The sequence below is a fragment of the Hemiscyllium ocellatum genome, chromosome 3 (genome assembly GCF_020745735.1).
Source record: "Hemiscyllium ocellatum isolate sHemOce1 chromosome 3, sHemOce1.pat.X.cur, whole genome shotgun sequence".
NCBI lineage: Eukaryota > Metazoa > Chordata > Chondrichthyes > Orectolobiformes > Hemiscylliidae > Hemiscyllium > Hemiscyllium ocellatum.
This window is the reverse complement of record NC_083403.1, coordinates 90,915,274-90,934,315: the sequence shown is the minus strand read 5'-3', so window position 1 is coordinate 90,934,315 and position 19,042 is coordinate 90,915,274. Positions and strand designations below refer to the sequence as shown.

General features: G+C 42.0%; 1 protein-coding gene across 1 annotated transcript in view; it reads left to right on the top strand.

Moving 5' to 3' along the window:
• LOC132833499 (regulating synaptic membrane exocytosis protein 1-like) overlaps positions 1-19,042 on the top strand; it is a 786,224-nt gene that overhangs the window by 462,989 nt on the left and 304,193 nt on the right. Inside the window, exon 9 of the mRNA XM_060851848.1 lies at positions 43-166. Coding sequence (XP_060707831.1) covers positions 43-166 — 124 coding nt within the window. The remainder of the gene's footprint in view (positions 1-42; positions 167-19,042) is intronic.

Below are 19,042 nucleotides of genomic sequence, written 5' to 3'. Positions count from 1 at the left end.
ATTTTCAGAAAAATTGTTACAAATATGAAACTTTTTTTCTAGGTGATGAGGTTCTTGAGTGGAACGGTAAACCCTTACCGGGAGCTACAAATGAAGAAGTTTACAATATAATTTTAGAGTCAAAATCAGAACCTCAGGTTGAAATAGTTGTTTCAAGGCCAATAGGGTAAGGTTTACAATCTTGTCCAATGCTATTTCTGAAGGAAGGCTGAGATTATATGGTGATTACCAGGAAAGTAAAACCAACCGCATGCATCTCCCAGTTCCAGGAGAATTCCATCTCAACATTATGTGAACTGTAGGAAAGGAATGCAGAATGAGAAGTTCGAGACTGTCATAAAGCAATTGTGTACCTTTCCCCAGAAAAGTTCAGGGAAAATGTCATGCAGCAGTATTCATTTAAGTTCTCTGATGTAGCTATCATGCCACTTACCATCCAGCAGTATCCTCAGACAGTTATGGTAGTGCCTCCATATGCAAATGATGAATTTATGCCAGTATTTGCTGGACGATGATTAGCAGCTGCCTTTTCTTAGAGTGACAGCAACCAATCTTTATGAGGTTTAACTGACTAAGGGGGCTGTTATTCTAAAGGCCATTTCTTTTCTTCTTCACATTAAAATTATGCTCCTAATTAACATGTATATTGAAGGTGTGGTTCAAGAAAGCATTCAGTTTAGAGAAGAAACCTAGCATTAATGCTTATTCTTAATATATTATTGAGAAAAAAAATCACTGAAAGCAGAAAATATGTTCTGTCAGTGTCTAGACTGATCTGTGACCATTCGTTATAGCCTTCCAGGAAGTTGAGGGCATCTCTGGGGACGACAGCTGCAAGCACATATTAATCATTGAGAGGCTATTTTTAAAATGGAAGACACAATAAAATATGAAAATGAAGTGTTTCTAGAATTTATAGTGAATATTATTCAAACAGGTTTTTATATAGCCTCCACTTTAGTCTTGTAGAGTGTGTTTTCTCACTAATACCAGGGTAAAGAATATTATTAAACAAGTACAGACCAATCTGATGAGGGTAAGGTTGTGGTCCATGACTGTTGCAGACAGAGTTTCAGAAACTAGGGGGGATGACTTACAGACAAGACCTCAAAAGTAATCACTCTGTATTGTTCTCAACCTTGAAACTTCCCAGAGTGTGGGGCTAGGACCCCAACCAGGGTCGTATGCTGAAAGTTTGGTGTTGAATGCTGTGAGGTAGCAATGGCCACTGTGGAGCTCTGACCAAATTCTAACTGCTGTCCAGCTGTGGTCCCACACCAGTAGTTCTCAATCAGGGGTCAAGTCTCAAAATGCGATCACAGGGGTCAAGACTCAAAATGGGGAATGGGCACCAATTCTGTGGCTAGGCAGGCTTGGCAGATTGCACCTCAACAGTGCTGGGCCCAATGTTATCATTAACAAATTAAATTGGGGATGGTTGAAAGTCAGTTGGTGAAAGAAGGGCACTAGGATGAAACATTTGAAAGGAGAAACAAGGTGCACACAGGATTATGTGAGATAAACAGCAATTGAATGAAGACTTCTTCATAAAAAGAAAATGGGGAAATAAAACACAGCTGAGGGCAGATTTGGATTGCAAGTGTATGTCAGATGATTGATAAGGTTGGTGGACTGCAGACAAAGATAACAACCTAGACACCTCTTGATGACTATGGATAACGAAGTTTTAAAGGAAACAGTAAAAGGAAGTTGCTTATAATTGTAACACAGAATACTGCAGATATTCAAAATCTAAATTGCAGGAAATATTCAGCAGGTCTAGCAGCATCTGAGAGAATTAAGTTTCAGGTTAATGACTGTCTATCAATACTTGGAAAAGTTTGATGTGGACTACGTTTTGAGGAAGGGCTGTCTGGAACAAAGATAAGAAGAAAGTCTGCGATAAGTTAGAAGACAGATTCAATGACACGGCCAGAGAAATTGGATATGGGGCTAGAAAAGTAACAAAGGCCGAGAGCAAGCACTGCTATTGGAAAATGAAAAGAAAATCTGAACCATCCAAAGAAGAAGCGACAGAATGGGGGACAGAATTTATCGTCTGAAATTGTTGAACTCTGTGTTGATCCAGAAAGTTGAAAAGTATCTATAATCAAAAAATGAGGTATGTTCCACAAATTTCATCTATCATTTTGTTTCTGTCCCATTGTCTGATAAATGTCAGATGTGTCTAGGTGGAAGACAAAGCTGAATACAAAAAAAACATGCAAACGTACCATTAATCAAATAAGAGGTACAACAAATATAGCTACTTCTATCAAGGCGATAAGAAGAGGAGTTCACTATTAAGCCTTTCAAACTTGTTACACTATTCAATGCAATTATGCAACTGCTCTGTGATGTAACTCCAAATGGGCCTTTGCCCCATTTCTGATAATAGCTTTGGTTAATAAAAATCTGTCAAACTGAAAATTTAGATAGACAATTGAGCAAGTGTCAGTTGGCATTTGCACAGTAGAGATTTCTAAACTTAGTTATGGGGATGTTTCTTAGTTTCGCTCCTGAGAAGTCCAGCTTTTATATTTAGAATATGTTCCTAAGCCCTTGACTCCCAAACTAGAGGAAATAATTTATTTTTATCTGTTTTCCGTAATAGCCTAAAAGCTTTGATGAAATTGCATCTCAGCCTTTTGATTCCAGGAATTTCAAACAACGTTTACATATTTTTTCCTTGGAAGCTAACCCTTGCAGTCCAGATATCATTCTGGTAAAATAATTGCTCCACTCTCCCCAAGAAAACCAATTATTTATTTATCCATAGGCCAGCATATGTTGCCTATTCCTAGTTGTCCTTGAGAAGATTGTGAGCTGCCTTTTTGAATTGCTGTAGTCTATGTATTGTGCATGCACCTGCAGAATTTGACCAATGACACTAAAGGAACAGTGATATACTTTCAAGTCAGGATGGTGAGTGGCTTGGAGGGGAACTTGAAGGTATCTGCTGTCCTTGGCCCTTTAGGTAATAGCTGTTGCTGATTTGGAAGGTGCTGTTAAACGACATTTGGTTTGTTGCTATAGTGTATTTTATCTAATGTATTGCTGCAATGTTGGTGGAGGTGGTGGCAGTGAATGTTTGTGGTGTTTGGAATGTTTGGGTGTCAAAAAGTGGACTGTTTTGTCTTGGATCGTGTCAGACTTGTTGAGTATTTATGGAGCTGTACCTATCTAGGAAATTGGCATCATTCCACACATTCCTGACTATTGACTTGTACATGTCGGAAAGGTTTTAGGGACTCAGGAGATGAGTTACTTGCTACAGGATTCTGAGCATCTTACCTGCGTTGTAGCCACTGTATTTAAATGGATAGTCCAGTTGGTCATTGGTAACTCAAATATAAAGATGGCAGGGGATTTAGTAATGATAATGCTATTAAGTGTAAAAGCATTTTGGGTTTTTTTTTCTTCATTTGTGGGATCTGGGCATCACTAGCTAGTCAGCATTCATTACCATCCCTGGTTGCCCTTGAGAAGATGGTGGTGAGCTGATACTCTCTTTTTTGAGACAGTCATTCACTTGCACTTGTGTGGCATGAATATTACCGGCCACTTGTCAACCTAATCCTAGATGTTATCCAGATCTTGCTGCATTTGGACATGGACAGCTTCAGTATCTGAGAATTTGCCAATGACATTGAATATTCTGCAGTCATCAGCAAACTTTATGCTGAAGGAAAGGTCATTGATGAAGCAACTAAGAATTATTGGGCTCAGGACATCATTCTGAGGAACTCCTATAGAGATGTCCTGGAGCTCAGAAGACTGACCTTCATCAACCACAACCATCTTCCTTTGAACCAGATATGAATGCAACCAGCAGAAGGTTCTCTCTATGATTCCCTTTTACTTCAGTTTTGCCAGGGTTCCTTGATGCCACGTTCAGTCAAATGCAACCTTGATGTGAAAGACATTACTTTCCCCTTACCCTTGGAATTCTATTTTTTGCTGAAGTTTGAATCAAGGCTGTGATGAGATCAAGAGCTGATTAGATTTGACAGAACCCAATTTGAACAGATTGTTGCTCAACAGGTGCTGTTTAATAGCACTATTGGTGATTCCTTTGAACACTTACTGATCATTGAGAGTAGTCTGATGGGGCAGAGGTGGATTTGGACTTTTTTTTTGGACAGAACATAACCGAGCAGTTTTCCACCTTGTGTAGGTGTCAATGTTGTTGCTGGACTGCAACAGCTATATAGGGGGTGTGGCAAGTTCTGGAACAGAAATCTTCAGTTATTTTGCTAGAAGTTTGTCAAGGCTCATAGCTTTCAAGTGCCTCAAACTGTTTCTTGATATCATGTGGAGCGAAATAAGTTGGTTGATGACTGTCATACAATGGTGGGGACTCTAGAAAGGGGTGAATTGGATCTCACACTTGGCACTTCTGGTTGATGGATGTTATGAATACAGACTCAAAAAGTGTGGTGCTGGAAAAGCACAGCAGGTCAGGCAGCATCCAACAAGCAGGGGAATTGATGTTTCGGGCTTCATCAGATCGTGTATGCTTCAGCCTTTGCATGAATTTGCTGGGATCCTCGAGTGAATTGTTTAATTGCCCACTAGCAAATTGAAGGTCAATAAATATCAGAGCAGAGGGAGGAACTCAAGAAAGACATTAAAAATGTTCACAGCTAATTCCCTTAGAGAACAACAGCGAGCGTTGACTAAATCCAGTCACCTCTAGATGCTTAGATTTAAAGGAGCGAATAATTTGAAAAAGAAAGCTTGCATGTAACAAATACAGGGTGACCCCCATATCCGCAGGTCCATTTTCCGCAGTTTACCACAGCCCAAACATATTACAAGGAAAATTTCAGAACCAGCAACCAGGGGGCTGGCATTTAATGAATGGGTTCGCTCCTATCCGTGGTTTCACACTTCCACAGTAGGTCTTGGAATGTATCCTCAACAGTTACGGGGAGACTACTGTAATACAGAAACCATTCAGCATGTTAGTTAAAGGTATATAACTATGGATTATTTATGGGAATCCATATATAAGAAGAGGATAGCTATTGGAAAGAGTGGGATCTTTAAAACATACTTGGATGAGTTCTTTCAGTGTCATAATATTCAAGACTGTGGACCTAGTTCAAGGTTGTGCAGGTTAGCTGGATTAGCCATGCTAAATTGCCTCGTAGTGGCCAGGGCCGTGCAGGTTAGGTGGTTTAGCCATAGTAAATGCGGGGTTATGGAGGTAGGGGGTGGCATTAGTCTGGTGGGATGCTCTTCAAGAGTGTTTATGCAGTATCAATGGGCGGAATGGCCGCTTTCTATACTGCAGGGATTCTGTGATTCTAGTGTGGAATGTGGGAATATTAGTAATGTACTTTTGGTGGTACAGACTTGATGGGCCAAAGGGCATACTCTGTATTATATGATTCTATGATCTCTGGAAGACCATGATCTTTGTATGGAAGCAGAGGCTGTGTAGAGCTCATAATGAATAATTTGTGCCTGTTTCCACAAAAGCTAGGGACAATATGGTATAGGATGATATTAACAATGAGACAAGAGGTATTGGAGAATTTAACATCTTTGAATATACCCCAGTCCTGGAAGAAATGTATTTTAGGATTTTAAAGGAGGTGGAAGAAGGAACTGTGGAGGTGCGAGCAGAGTGGAGAACAGCTGATGTACCATTGCTTTAAAAAAGAGAAGGGAGTAGGTTGAGTATTTACAGAACAGGAACCCTAACTTTGATGGGAAATTATTGGAAAGAGTTCTGAGGAAAAGGATAAATCTTAATGCAGAAAGACAGATCAATCACAGTCAGTAAGGATTATGAATGTTTGTGGCAGACTGAAGAAGACATTTGGATGAATTCGTGAATAGGAAAGGTTTAGAGGGGTATGGGCCAAGTGTAGGCAGATAGGACTAGTTTAGTTTGGGAACATGGCCGGCATGGACTGGTTGGAGCAAAGGGTCTGTTTCCGAGCTGTATGACTCTGAGGTAAGAAGGAGCCTTGGTGAGGATGCATTTGATGCAGTATGGATTTTTAGCAAAGCTTTTAACAAGGTTCCATGTGGAAGACTAGTCAGGAAAACAAAAACTCACAAAATCAAGGCAAGGTGACAAACTGAATCCAAAAATTGATTCAAAGGCACAAAGCACAGGGTAAGTTTTTATGTAACCAGAAAAGTACTACAAGGCTCAGTACTAGATCCCTTTCTAGATTTCATGGAACGGTCATGTGGTAAACATTGATTAATGTTTCATCGACCGAGTTAAGTCTTACAACAACAGCTAGGTAGGTTAAAATTAAATTAAATCCATAAATCTGGAAATAAAATGATAGTCTTATTCATAATAATTCTGAAACTATTGTAAGACACATCTAGTTCACTAATGGCCTTAAGGGAAGGAAATCTGCTACCCTTGCCTGGTCCAACCTGCATATGATTCACCACCCACAGCAATGCGGTTGTCTCTTAACTAACCTCAAGAAAACTTGAGCATGCCTTTGTCATCCGGAGATCCAGGCTATTGCTCTGGGGCACGTATTCAAATTCCATCAAGGCAGCTGATGGAATTTCATCAAAATAATTTGGAATATAAAGCTACTCTCAGTTCTTTGTATGCCCTTTAGGGAAAGAAATCTGCCAACCTTACCAATCTCACCTACAAGTGATTTCAGATCCACAGAATGTGGTTGACTGTTCTCTTAACTGTTCTCTAGGGTAATTAGGGATGGGCAACAAATGTCGCAGTGACAAACACTACCTACATCCCATGAATGGAATCATCAAGAAGGCATACGAATATCTGTGCCAACCAGCTGAAGCATGCAATATAGGAGTTGAGTGGTTATGCTGCTACAATGACATCGAGGTGCCAGTGTTGGACTAGGGTGGACAAAGTCCGAAGTCACATCACAACAGGTTATAGAACAAAAAAACAAAGAACAAAGAAAATTTAGAGCCCAGGAACAGGCCGTTTGGCCCTCCAAGCCTGAGCCGATCCAAATGTACTATCTAAGCCTGTCGGTCAGTTCCTAAACATTTGTATCCCTCTGCACCACACCTACTCATGCATCTGTCCATACGCATCTTAAATGAATCTCCCATGCCTACCTCTACCACCTCTGCTGGCAACGCGTTCCAAACACCCACCACCCTCTGTGTGAAGTAGTTGCCGCATGTATCCCCCTTAAACTTTCCACCTCTCACCTTGAAAGCATGAACTCTCGTTATTGAATCCTTCACCCTGGGAAAAAAGCTTGTCTCAATCCACCCTGTCTATACCCTTCATGATTTTGTAAACCTCAATCAGGTTCCCCCTCAATCTCCTTTTTTCTAGTGAAAATAAACCTAACCTACTCAACCTCTCTTCATAGCTAGCATCTTCCATACCAGGCAACATCCTCATAAACCTTCTCTGCACCCTCTCCAAAGCGTCCACATCCTTTTGGTAATGCGGCGACCAGAACTGTACACAGTATTCTAAATGCGGCCAAACCAATGTCTTGTACAATTTAACATGACTTGCCAGCTCTTATACTCAATACTCTGTCCAATGAGGGCAAGCATACTATATGCTTTCTTGACCATTCTATCCACCTGTGCAGCAACCTTCAGGGTACAATGGACCTGCACTCCCAGATCTCTGTGCCCATCAACTTTTCCCAAGGCTCTTCCATTCATTGTATAATTCGCTCTAGAATTAGACTTTTCTAAATGCATCACCTCACATTTGAGTGGATCTGCCACTTTTCCACCCAACTCTTCAGTCTAGCTATATTCTCCTGTATTTTCTGACAGTCCCTTATGCTTTCTGCTACTCCACCAATCTTTGTGTCATCTGCAAATTTGCTGATCATACCAACAGATCATTTATATATATTACAAACAACAGTGGACCCTTAACAATTTCTCCTTCATATCCTTCCACTTCCTCCAGGCCAAAGGGGTAGCCATGGGCACCCGTATGGGCCCCAGCTATGCCTGTCTCTTTGTTGGCTACGTAGAACAGTCCATCTACCATAGTTACACCGGCACCACTCCCCACATCTTCCTCTGCTACATTGATGACTGCATTGGTGCCACCTCGTGCTCCTACAAGGAGGTTGAGCAATTCATCAACTTCACCAAGACCTTAAATTTACCTGGACCATCTCTGACACCTCCCTCCCCTTCCTGGACCTCTCCATCTCCATTAATGACGACCGACTTGACACCGACATTTTTTACAAATCCACCGACTCCCGCAGCTACCTGGATCACACCTGTTCCCACCCTACCTCCTGCAAAAATGCCATCCCGTATTCCCAATTCCGCCGCCTCCTCCGTATCTGCTCCCAGGAGGACCAGTTCCACCACAGAACACACTAGATGGCCTGCTTCTTTAGAGACCGCAATTTCCCTTCCTACGTGGTCAAAGATGCCCTCCAACGCATCTCGTCCATATCCCGCACCTCCACCTCAGACCCCATCCCTCCAACTGTAACAAGGACAGAAACCCCCGGTGCTCACCTTCCACCTTACCAACCATCGCATAAACCAAATCATCTGACGACATCTCCACCACCTCCAAATGGACCCCACCGCCAGGAATATATTTCCCTCCCCACCCCTTTCCGCCTTCCGCTAAGACTGTTCCCTCCGTGACAACCTGGTCAGGTCCATGCCCCCCAACAACCCACCTTCCCATCCTGGCACCTTCCCCTGCCACCGCCGGAATTGCAAAACCTGCGCCCACACCTCCTCCCTCACCTCCATCCAAGGCCCTAAAGGAGCCTTCCACATCCATCAAAGTTTTACCTGCACTTCCACCAATATCATTTATTGTATCCGTTGTCCCCAATGAGGTCTCCTTTACATTGGGGAGACTGGATGCCTCCTAGCAGAGCGCTTTAGGGAACATCTCTGGGATACCTGCACCAATCAACCACACCGCCCTGTGACCCAACATTTCAACTCCCCCTCCCACTCTGCTGAGGACAAGGAGGTCCTGGGCCTCCTTCACCGTCGCTCCCTCACCACCCGATGCCTGGAGGAAGCACACCTCATCTTCTGCCTCGGAACACTTCAATGCCAGGGCATCAATGTGGACTTCACCAGTTTCCTCATTTCCCCTTCCCCCACCTCATCCCAGTTCCAAACTTCCAGCTCAGAACTGTCCCCATGACTTGTCCTACCTACCTATCTTCCTTCCATCTATCCACTCCACCCTCCTCTCTGACCTATCATCTTCATCCCTACCCCCATTCACCCATTATACTCTTTGCTACCTTCCCCCACCCTCCTCCCTGACCTATCACCTTAATCCCCACCCCCGTTCACCTATTGTACTCTATGCTACTTTCTCCCCACCCCCACCCTCCTCTCATTTATCTCCACCCTGCAGGCACTCTGCCTCTATTCCTGATTAAGGGCTTTTGCCCAAAGCATCGATTTTCCTGCTCCTCGGATGCTGCCTGAACTGCTGTGATTTTCCAACACCACTCTAATCCAATACCGACCCCTGTGGAACACCACTGGTCACCTTTCTCCATTTCAAGAAACTCCCTTCAACTACAACTCTCTGTCTCCTGTTGCTCAACCAGTTTTTTATCCACCTAGCTCGAACACCCTGTTCACCTTGTGACTTCACTTTCTCCATTAGTCTGCAATGGGGAACCTTATCAAATGCCTTACTAAAGTCCATGTATAATACATCAACAGCCCTTCCTTCACCTGTCAACTTGGTCACACTTCCTCGAAACACTCTATTAAGTTGGTAAGGCACAAGCTCCCCTGCACAAAACCATGATGCCTATCACTGATAAGCTCATTCTTTTCTAAATATAAATAGATCCTATCTCTCAGTACCCTCTCCAGCAACTTCCCCACCACCAACATCAGGCTCACTGGTCTGTAGTTACCCGGAATATCCCTACTACCCTTCTTGAACAGGGGGACAACATGAGCAACCTTCCAGTACTCCGGCACCTCACCTGTGTTTAAGGATGCCATAAAGATATCAGTTAGGGCCCCAGCTATTTCCTGTCTTGCCTCCCTCAGCAACCTGGGATAGATCCCATCCGGTCTTGGGGATTTGTCCACCTTAATAACCTCTAGCATACCCAACACATCTTCCCTACTTATGCCAACATGATCTAGGCTAAGCAAACTTTTATCTCTAATCTCAACATTCATCATGTTCCTCTCCTCAGTGATGCAAATTAATCATTAAGAATTTCACCCATTCTCTCAGGTTTGGCATGCAGCCTTCCTTCATTATCTTTTAGTGGACCAATCCTTTCTCTAGTTACCCGCTTGCTTCTTATATAAGAATAAGATGCTTTGGGATCTTCCTTAATTCTGCTTGCTAAAGCTATTTCATGACCCCGTTTGGCCCACTTGATTCCTTGTTTAAGATTTATCCTACTATTCCGATATTCCTCCAGGGCCCGTTCTGTTCTTAGCTGCCTAGACCTTACGTAAGGTTCCCTTTTCCTCTTGGCTAGTCGTGCAATTTCTCCTGTCATCCACGGTTCACGAATCTTGCCTATCCTGCAGTACCGTTAAACTATCTTTGAAAGCCTCCCACATCTCAAATGTGGACTTCCCTTCAAATAGCTGTGTCCAATCGACATTTTCCAGCTCCTGCCAAATTTTGATATAATTGGCCTTAGCCTAGTTTAGTACTATTTTCTTAGGACCACTCTCTTCTTTATCTACGAGTATTTTAAAACCTACAGAATTGTGGTCACCATTCCCAACAAAATCCCCCACCGCAACTTCTACCACTTGTCCTGGCTCGTTCCCCAGTACCAGGTCCAATTTGGCCCCTTCCCTCATTGGACTATTAACATACTGCTCTCGAAAACTCTCCTGGATGCTTCGTACAAATTCTACTCCATCCAAGCCTCTGACACTAAGTGTATCCCAGTCAATGTTGGGAAATTTAAAATCTCCCATCACCACTACCATATTGCCTCTACATATATTCATAATCTGTTTACCTATTTGTTGTTCTACCTCACGCTCACTGTTGGGAGGTCTGTAATACAGCCAACAAGTTTATTTGAAATCACAAGCTTTCAGAATGTAGCTCTGAAGTCACCTGATGAAGGGGCTACTCTCTAAAAGCTTGTGATTTCAAGTAACATGGACTATAACCTGGTATCAAGTGGCAACTGTATAAAATATAGATCGGATTCGAGCTGAACTACTGAGTCACACCATTTGGAAAGATGTGATTGCTCTTGAGAAGATAGAGAGAAGATTTAGAAAGATGTGGCCCAGTCATAGAACTTTTTGGCTATTAGACTGAAACAATAAACTAGGACGGAAAGGTCTGAAGTGTGACCTAATTGAAATGTGTATAATTATAAGGGGTCTAAATAGAGTGAAGAGGAAAGTCCTATTTCCTGGCATATTTTGTCTGAAGTGTCAATAACTTTCACAGATATTCATTATATTTGAGTGTGTGAGAAACAAAGCTCACTCACTGCAATAATTTCAGTCCGAGACAAGATCTGAATCAGTGGTGCCCTTTATTTCACACTTGCAAGTGGGTGTGATGTCCACAAGGCAGGGACAAAACACACTGAATTCAACAAATACTTGATATTTATATAATTTGGTTCCCATATATTTTTTCCTTATTTCATTGTTTTCCCTCCCTGTTTACATCCTCCACTTCCCTAAGACCAGTACCCAGCTTATCTCGTGTCTTTTGCGGTCTTGTCTGTGAAAAACATGCTCATTTCTGTTCTCAAGGCCATTTGCCCTCATCCTGCTGTGGGCACATCCTTGCCTTTTCACAGCATCTTATCACTAAGCCCTTTTTAATTGGGTTTGTTCCTGTGTTTCTGTAAAAGTGGGAAACAGATGTTTATACCTACTGTTTATACAGGCATATTGAGTTTAACTGTCTGTCTTCACAGCATCTTATCACGAAGCCATTCTAAATGGGGTTACCATTTGTTGTGTATTCCCATTTCTTTCTTGCATACATTCTTAGCTAATATAAACAAACCAATTAGCATTTCCTCCACAGAGTTCACATTCTTGTTGACTCAGCTCCTGGCTGAAACAATTACACACTGATGGAGTTCAGTTTTTTTTTATATAATGAATTTAGAATTGCAGAAGAACCATAAATTTCCTATATCCCACAAATTTCCCCTTTTTCTTTCTTTATCATTTGTTACCTTCTGCATTTTATTCTTTTAAGCATTGCTCCCGAAATTCGTAAGCATCATTCAGGAAATTTCATCCATCTTGGTCTCACTCATCTCCTCAATATTTAGTTGATAAAGTTCTTCTGTCTGAGTTCCTTTTAAGGGCATCTGTTTCATTAAGGCTGTCTCAATCAGTCTTTGGGTGAGCCCTCATATACAGGGTATGATACAACAGCCAATGGCCACCAATACCCCGACTACTACTATCAGAGAAGTAAGGATGGAAACTACCACCCCCTTCCATCTTCCAAACCAGGATTCAAGCCATCCCGTGAGAGATGTGTCTACTCCTGAATTCTCAGCCAGTTCCTCTGCTAAGGTAGTCAATCCCCTTAAGGCCTGAGTAATTGAACCATCAGGTGCAGTGTTATTAGGAATAAAGGTACAACAGCTTCCTCCTAACATCACACACACACCCTTTTTCTGCTAAAATCATATCAAGGGCCATTCTGTTTTCCCATGCCATCCTACTTGTCGCATCAAGCTGGTCTGATATTTCTTTAACCGCATCCCTTGTATAATTTATAAATCGCTGTTGATTATAGAAAATGTAATTTACCCAATCTACATTTTTATTAATTGTTACCCACCAAAAGAGAGCTTACTCAAAGCCTGCTGCAATCCGGTTACGAGCCTTGAACTCATCAGGTACCCTCCTAGGGACTCCTACCGAATCGAGATAAATCCTGTCATCGAAAGAAGTGTCTAACAGTGATCTCTTACCCCTTCCTTGTTTCCCTACTATCTTTTCCTTCTCAAATGCCAGGGTAAATGGAATTGCCAATTGTACAATTGCACATATCCCTTGCCAATCCAGAGGTAGGGTGGGTCTCAATATTTTGCCTCCACAGTACCACCATAGATCCGCTCGGGGAATCTTTAGTGCTGAGTAGTTCCCTCCTTTCTTCGTTTCGGTAACATTTTTAATCTATACACAATTTCAGCTCCCCCAAATCACTAGACCGACTTGTACCTCGTCCATGCACACACAACGTGTGATTTCCAACTGCGGCGGAAAATGCAGGGGGAACTTGTACATCTTTCTTCTCCAAGGGAGGGAACATCAGAGATAGGACGGTACAATTCCTATCACTCCATGCAGTCTCATCCTGATACAGGGCTATCATACATTTCGTGCCCTGCCTGTCTCGCTTCCACCCGAGCGGAAAGGGAACCACCTGGGCCACTGTCCTACCGGAGGCACATGCATAGTAATTGCTTTTGTTCAGACTTTTTACAGTATACTTTACCCATTCAACCCAGGCATTTGCATCCCCTTACCCAGTTTCTATTTCGATAGTCTGTTTCAAGTCCTTTACCTCTATAATTTTTACTACTGTAGGATCAGTGGGAGGGGTGAAAGGTTGTATCTCATTATCCAGTAATTCCGCTCGTTTTCCCTGTCCTACGCTAATTCGAAAACAACAGCCCACAAAATGTTTCTCATGTGCTTTCATTTCTATCCCAAATGTTTCATTTAATTGTATCTCATAGGTGCCCCCGCCCAAAATTGCTTCGTGCCATATGGTTTTCTTTATTGTCAGATATATTGGTTTACACTTTTTATCGGGACAATCGCGAGCTGGTTGGAAGGGGGTCCAGTGTACCGTGACGAGACTATTATACCAAATACCATCCCCAAGGCCATCCCCAAGGACTTAAGATGTATCTCTGAACTGCGGTACTGTCTCTGAGTATCTACATCCCCACAATTGACTAAGCTGCATGCATCAGCATCTATTACTTGTGGATTATCAGACTCAAGAACCATCAATAATACATATGAAAAGGATATTTGACAAAATCCCAATACTAAGAGGGCTAGCATCATAACTCTAAGCAGTCCCAGTACTTTAAACATCATGCTGAAGCACAAAATGACTCAATATACAATCCCACAGAAATAATCCCGCGCTCGCGTCGCCACTGTATAATCAGTTACTCAAAGTCGTCTTTAGTCTGAGTTTCAGCGGGTCTTGCGTTGATTCGGCTGTCCAGACTTTGTCCTCAATTGGAGAGTCCACTGACCATTTGATCCGAGTGTAGTGAGTCCAGCCTTTCTCCGCCGTCCTTATTGCCGTTTCGGTAGTCAAAAGAGCCTGGTACGGCCCTTCCCAGTCCGGCTGCAATTTAGTCTCTGTCCATGATTCTACTCAGACACAATCTCCCAGCTGGATGGGATGAACGGTGAATTCAAGGGGTGGAGTCTGTGCCAATAAACCCTGTTTCCTGAGGAAAGACAAAGAGGAGGACAAGCCCAGTATATACTTCTTTAAGAACAAATCTTTAGTTTCGGGAATTGGCAATTCTCCATTCGTTCCCAGAAAAGGTAATCCAAATAAGATTTCATAGGGGGATAGTCCCAAATCTTTCCTTAGGGCTGTTCGTACTCGCAAAAGAGCTATAGGTAAACATTTGGTCCAAGGGAGTCTATTTTTATTATCAATTTAGAGAGCTGTCGTTTGAGTGTTTCCAATATTGTTTTAGACACCCCACTCGCAGTGGCAGTAGCTAGCCTCAACCCAACCGAATAAATGATCTACTATGACCAACATATATTTTAGTCTCCCTACCCTGGGTAACTCAGTATAATCTACTTGTATACTCTGGAAGGGTCTCAATCCTGGATCTCTTCCTCCCGGGGTCTGTTTTCTCAAGACTATTTTTATTTACCTTTCTGCAGATTATACATCCCTCACATATTTGTTTAGCAATTGTATATATTCCTTTACATCCATATTCCCTAAGAACTAAATCACACATTGCTTGTACTCCCCAATGACTGCCTTGGTGTAGGACAGCCATAATCTCTCACATCATCATTTTGTTCAACATCTGTTCAAATAAATTTGGGGATTCTGTAAACCCCTGGGGGAGCACAGTCCACCAGTATTGCTGTTTCCGTCCTGTCGTGGGGTCTTCCCTTTCAAAGGCGAACAAATTCCTACTTCCCTCCGCCAAGGGACAAGCCCAAAAGGCATCTTTTAAATCTATCACACTAAACCATTTGTGGTCATGAGGGATCTTACTCAATCTATAATCAGTCCCTCAATTACTGGCTGCAGTCCTCATTTACCCTCTATGGAAATGGTATATTGTCGCTCACAGACAATGTCCCCTTTCCTCTTTAAATTTACTTCAAGTGGAGGGATCTGTAGTTCTCCATGATTCCCTTCCCTAGCCCATACAATAGGGTCTATCTCTCTCTCCATATCCTCTGTCAACATTGCCATTTGTACAAACTAATTCTTTTTCCTGAATTCCAATCTCCAGTCCTAAGAGGATAATTAAGTATCTCCCTAGTAAGTTACTTCCTATATCGGGGATATACAACAATTCCCCTGTGACCCTGTCCTTAGGATCTTCTATCACCATAGGTTCAAATACTGGGACAGTAAATCCTTCCCCTTTCACCCCGGAAACAGTAATTGATCGTGTCGACATTTCTACTTTCTTCGGTTTAAAATTCAGCAATGACTGTTATGCCCCTGTATCTACTAGAAAGACTACCTCTTCCCTATAGGGTCCCACCTTCAAGTTTATCAAGGGTTCCTGGTGGGTCCCCAAGGGCAGGAACCCCTGACACCCCTATTCATTATCAAAATTCATAAGCGGAATGGCCCTTTCTTCCCTTTATAGATCAGGACACTCCCACCTAAAACGCCCTATCTTTCCACAATAATGGCATCCTGCCTGTGGAGACCCCCATCTCTGCCCCAGTCGCTCGAACCCTCTATCAAATACTCCCCCTTGTCCTCTCCCTCTCCACTTTCCTCTCTGCCCTACATGCTGTCACCCGCTGCTCCGGTTGCTCACTATTGGTTCCATTCTTCTCTTAATTACCTCATCAACCGCAGCTACCATCATTTTCGCCTTCTGTTTCTGTCTCTCATCCTCTCTCTTTACAAACACTTTCTATGCTTCTCTTAACAATTCATCTAATGGTTTTTTACTCCAGCCTTCTATCTTCTGTATCTTTCTTTGTATGTCTGGCCATGCCTTTGTCACAAAATGTACTTTCAAAAGACCCTGTGCCACTGGGTCCTCAGGGTTCATTCCAGAATATTTCCGCATTGAGTCTCTTAATCTTTGCAAGAAAGTTGAAGGAGTCTCATCTTTCTCCTGACTAACTTCAAAGGCTTTAGTCAGATTCTGCGACTTCGGAACTGCCTCTCATTCCTTTTAGAATCAGGTCTTTCAATTCCCTCATTTCTTCTCTATGCTCCGGGTTTTGATTTTCCCACTGGGGGTCTCTGAGGGGAAACTTCATCTCACCCTGTCCAGCATCCCCATATAAGTCCCCTTTCCTCCCCAGTAAATAGTATATTCAAAATAGACATTAACTCAGCCCACGTATACATACTGGGCCCCAAAAATTGATCAATTTGTTCAGACCATCCTGCCAGATCCTCAACCTGGACCGTCATTTCCTTTTTAAATGTTCTGACCTCCCCACTGGTGAGGGGGGCACACATAAACCCAATCTCTTTGTCCCCTGTTGGTACCTCCCGAAGGGGACAAGTCATTACGTTCTTCCCCTTTTTCTTTCTTTTAAGAAATATTACAATATTTCTAGCTCCCCAGAACTTCAAACACCAATTCATCAATTCATGCTTGACTAACTTTAAAGCCTGTTCCTAACTTGTAAACATATTTATATATTTACATTCATTTATTCAGTATTTAATATTTAAAATGTAAAATGCATACAGTTCCCAACTTTGAAATCCACTGTAATCACCCAGTTTTAGTCTCCTAATTTAAATCCAAAATTAGTTTTCTTAAGTAGTCCTGACCAATCATTGCTCAATTACAATACTGTAGGTCATGAAATAATCAGAGCTGCCTTACAAGAATTTGTCAATTCAAGTTAAAAAAAACTTCTAATGCATGAACAATGGCCGAATCCAAGGTCACAGATATTAACCATAGAAGTTTTCGTTTTTACTACAATCTAAAATGTTGAACTGAAACTTCAACTGTCCTCCATAAATCGCTTTTATGTAAAGATAAAAGTTAGAAACTGGTAGTAAGGCATTCATGACCTGTAAAAAGAACAGGAGTTATAATTTATTTCCATAATCTTTATAGAGTCTTTAACCTTAAAAGAAATCATGTTAAGTTTCCATAATAAAAAATCAGATTCAAAACAGTCCTGGAACTCAAGCTCCAGGGAATAAAACTCAAACATTCAATCACCAACAAACAAATGTACATTCAAACCAAATCACAAAGGGTTAAACTTTCAGTCAGCTGTACAGCTCTTTTCATTCTCTCTCTCTCTCACACATTGACATATAAATTCAGATATTTACAAACCCAGTCTTCGTCCGACCTGTACTTTGGCTACAAGACGGTGGGACGAAGAATGGATTCCTTAGTCCATACAAAGCAACAATATTTGATCATTTTCTTTCCTTGTACGAAAATGATTTTTCCAATTCCACAACATCCTGCCCAACAGACTTTCTGGAGGTATGTTGCAAGGGACCCCACCTCCATTTCCATTGCTTTGTTCTTTGTCTGTTTCCCCGGAGGCTTTTTCCTTACCCATGGCACAACCCATATTGAGTTCCTTCGTTAGTCCCTTATTAACTTCTAAAACTCAATCCTGGCCACCAAGGCAATACTTAAAAGTCAATTTTCTTACCCTGGTCTGTGCACAGAGTTGCCTGGCCCTTTTCCATATATTCCATATGTTGCCGTATATTCTATCGACCTCCTGTCACTGTCTGATTCAGATGTCCCTCTTGTGGGATTCGTACCAGTCGCTCAAGGGAGCAGACCAAACCGGGACACAAGACCGCTCCTCAATGGGGAACGGGATGCGTCTTCCCAGTGTCCAGGGCCAGCCACTCCCGCCGGCGATGGAAGAACATCCCGGACAGCCCCACATTGGGCGCCAATTGTGAGAAACAAAGCTCACTCACTGCAATAATTTCAGTCCGAGACAAGATCTGAATCAGTAGTGCCCTTTATTTCACACTTGCAAGTGGGTGTGATGTCCACAAGGCAGGGACAAAACACACTGAATTCAACAAATACTTGATATTTATATAATTTGGTTCCCACATATTTTTTCCTTATTTCATTGTTTCCCCCCCCCCCCGTTTACATCCTCCACTTCCCTAAACCAGTACCCAGCTTATCTCGTGTCTTATCCGATCTCGTCTGTGAAAAACATGCTCATTCATGTTCTCAAGGCCATTTGCCCTCATCCTGCTGTGGGCACATCCTTGCCTTTTCACAGCATCTTATCACTAAGCCCTTTTTAATTGGGGTTTGTTCCTGTGTTTCTGTAAAAGTGGGAAACAGATGTTTATACCTATTGTTTATACAAGCATATTGAGTTTAACTGTCTGTCTTCACAGCATCTTATCACAAAGCCCTTCTAAATGGGGTTACCATTTGTTGTGTATTCCCGTTTCTTTCTTGCATACATTCTTAGCTAATATAAACAAACCAATTAGCATTTCCTCCACAGAGTTCACATTCTTGTTGACTCAGCTCCTGGCTGAAACAATTACACACTGATGTGAGTTCAGTTATTTTTTATATAATGAATTTAGAATTGCAGAAGAAACATAAATTTCCTATATCCCACAAACGTGACAAAGAAAATAATGTTTGTGTTTTAACTTTCATTAATTCAAAATGGATATTTAATTCATTTATTTTGCGATTTTGGCACTTGTCAGGTGAGGTGTGAATAGAAATGCAATCCATAATTATTCTGTTTCACATTTTTCATATTTCATTTTCACTGTCAAAGATTTTATTTAAAGATTATTTTGTCAGTTGCACCACCAAAATTCTGACAAATCAAATCCACAAGATTTAACAGTGGTAACACCATT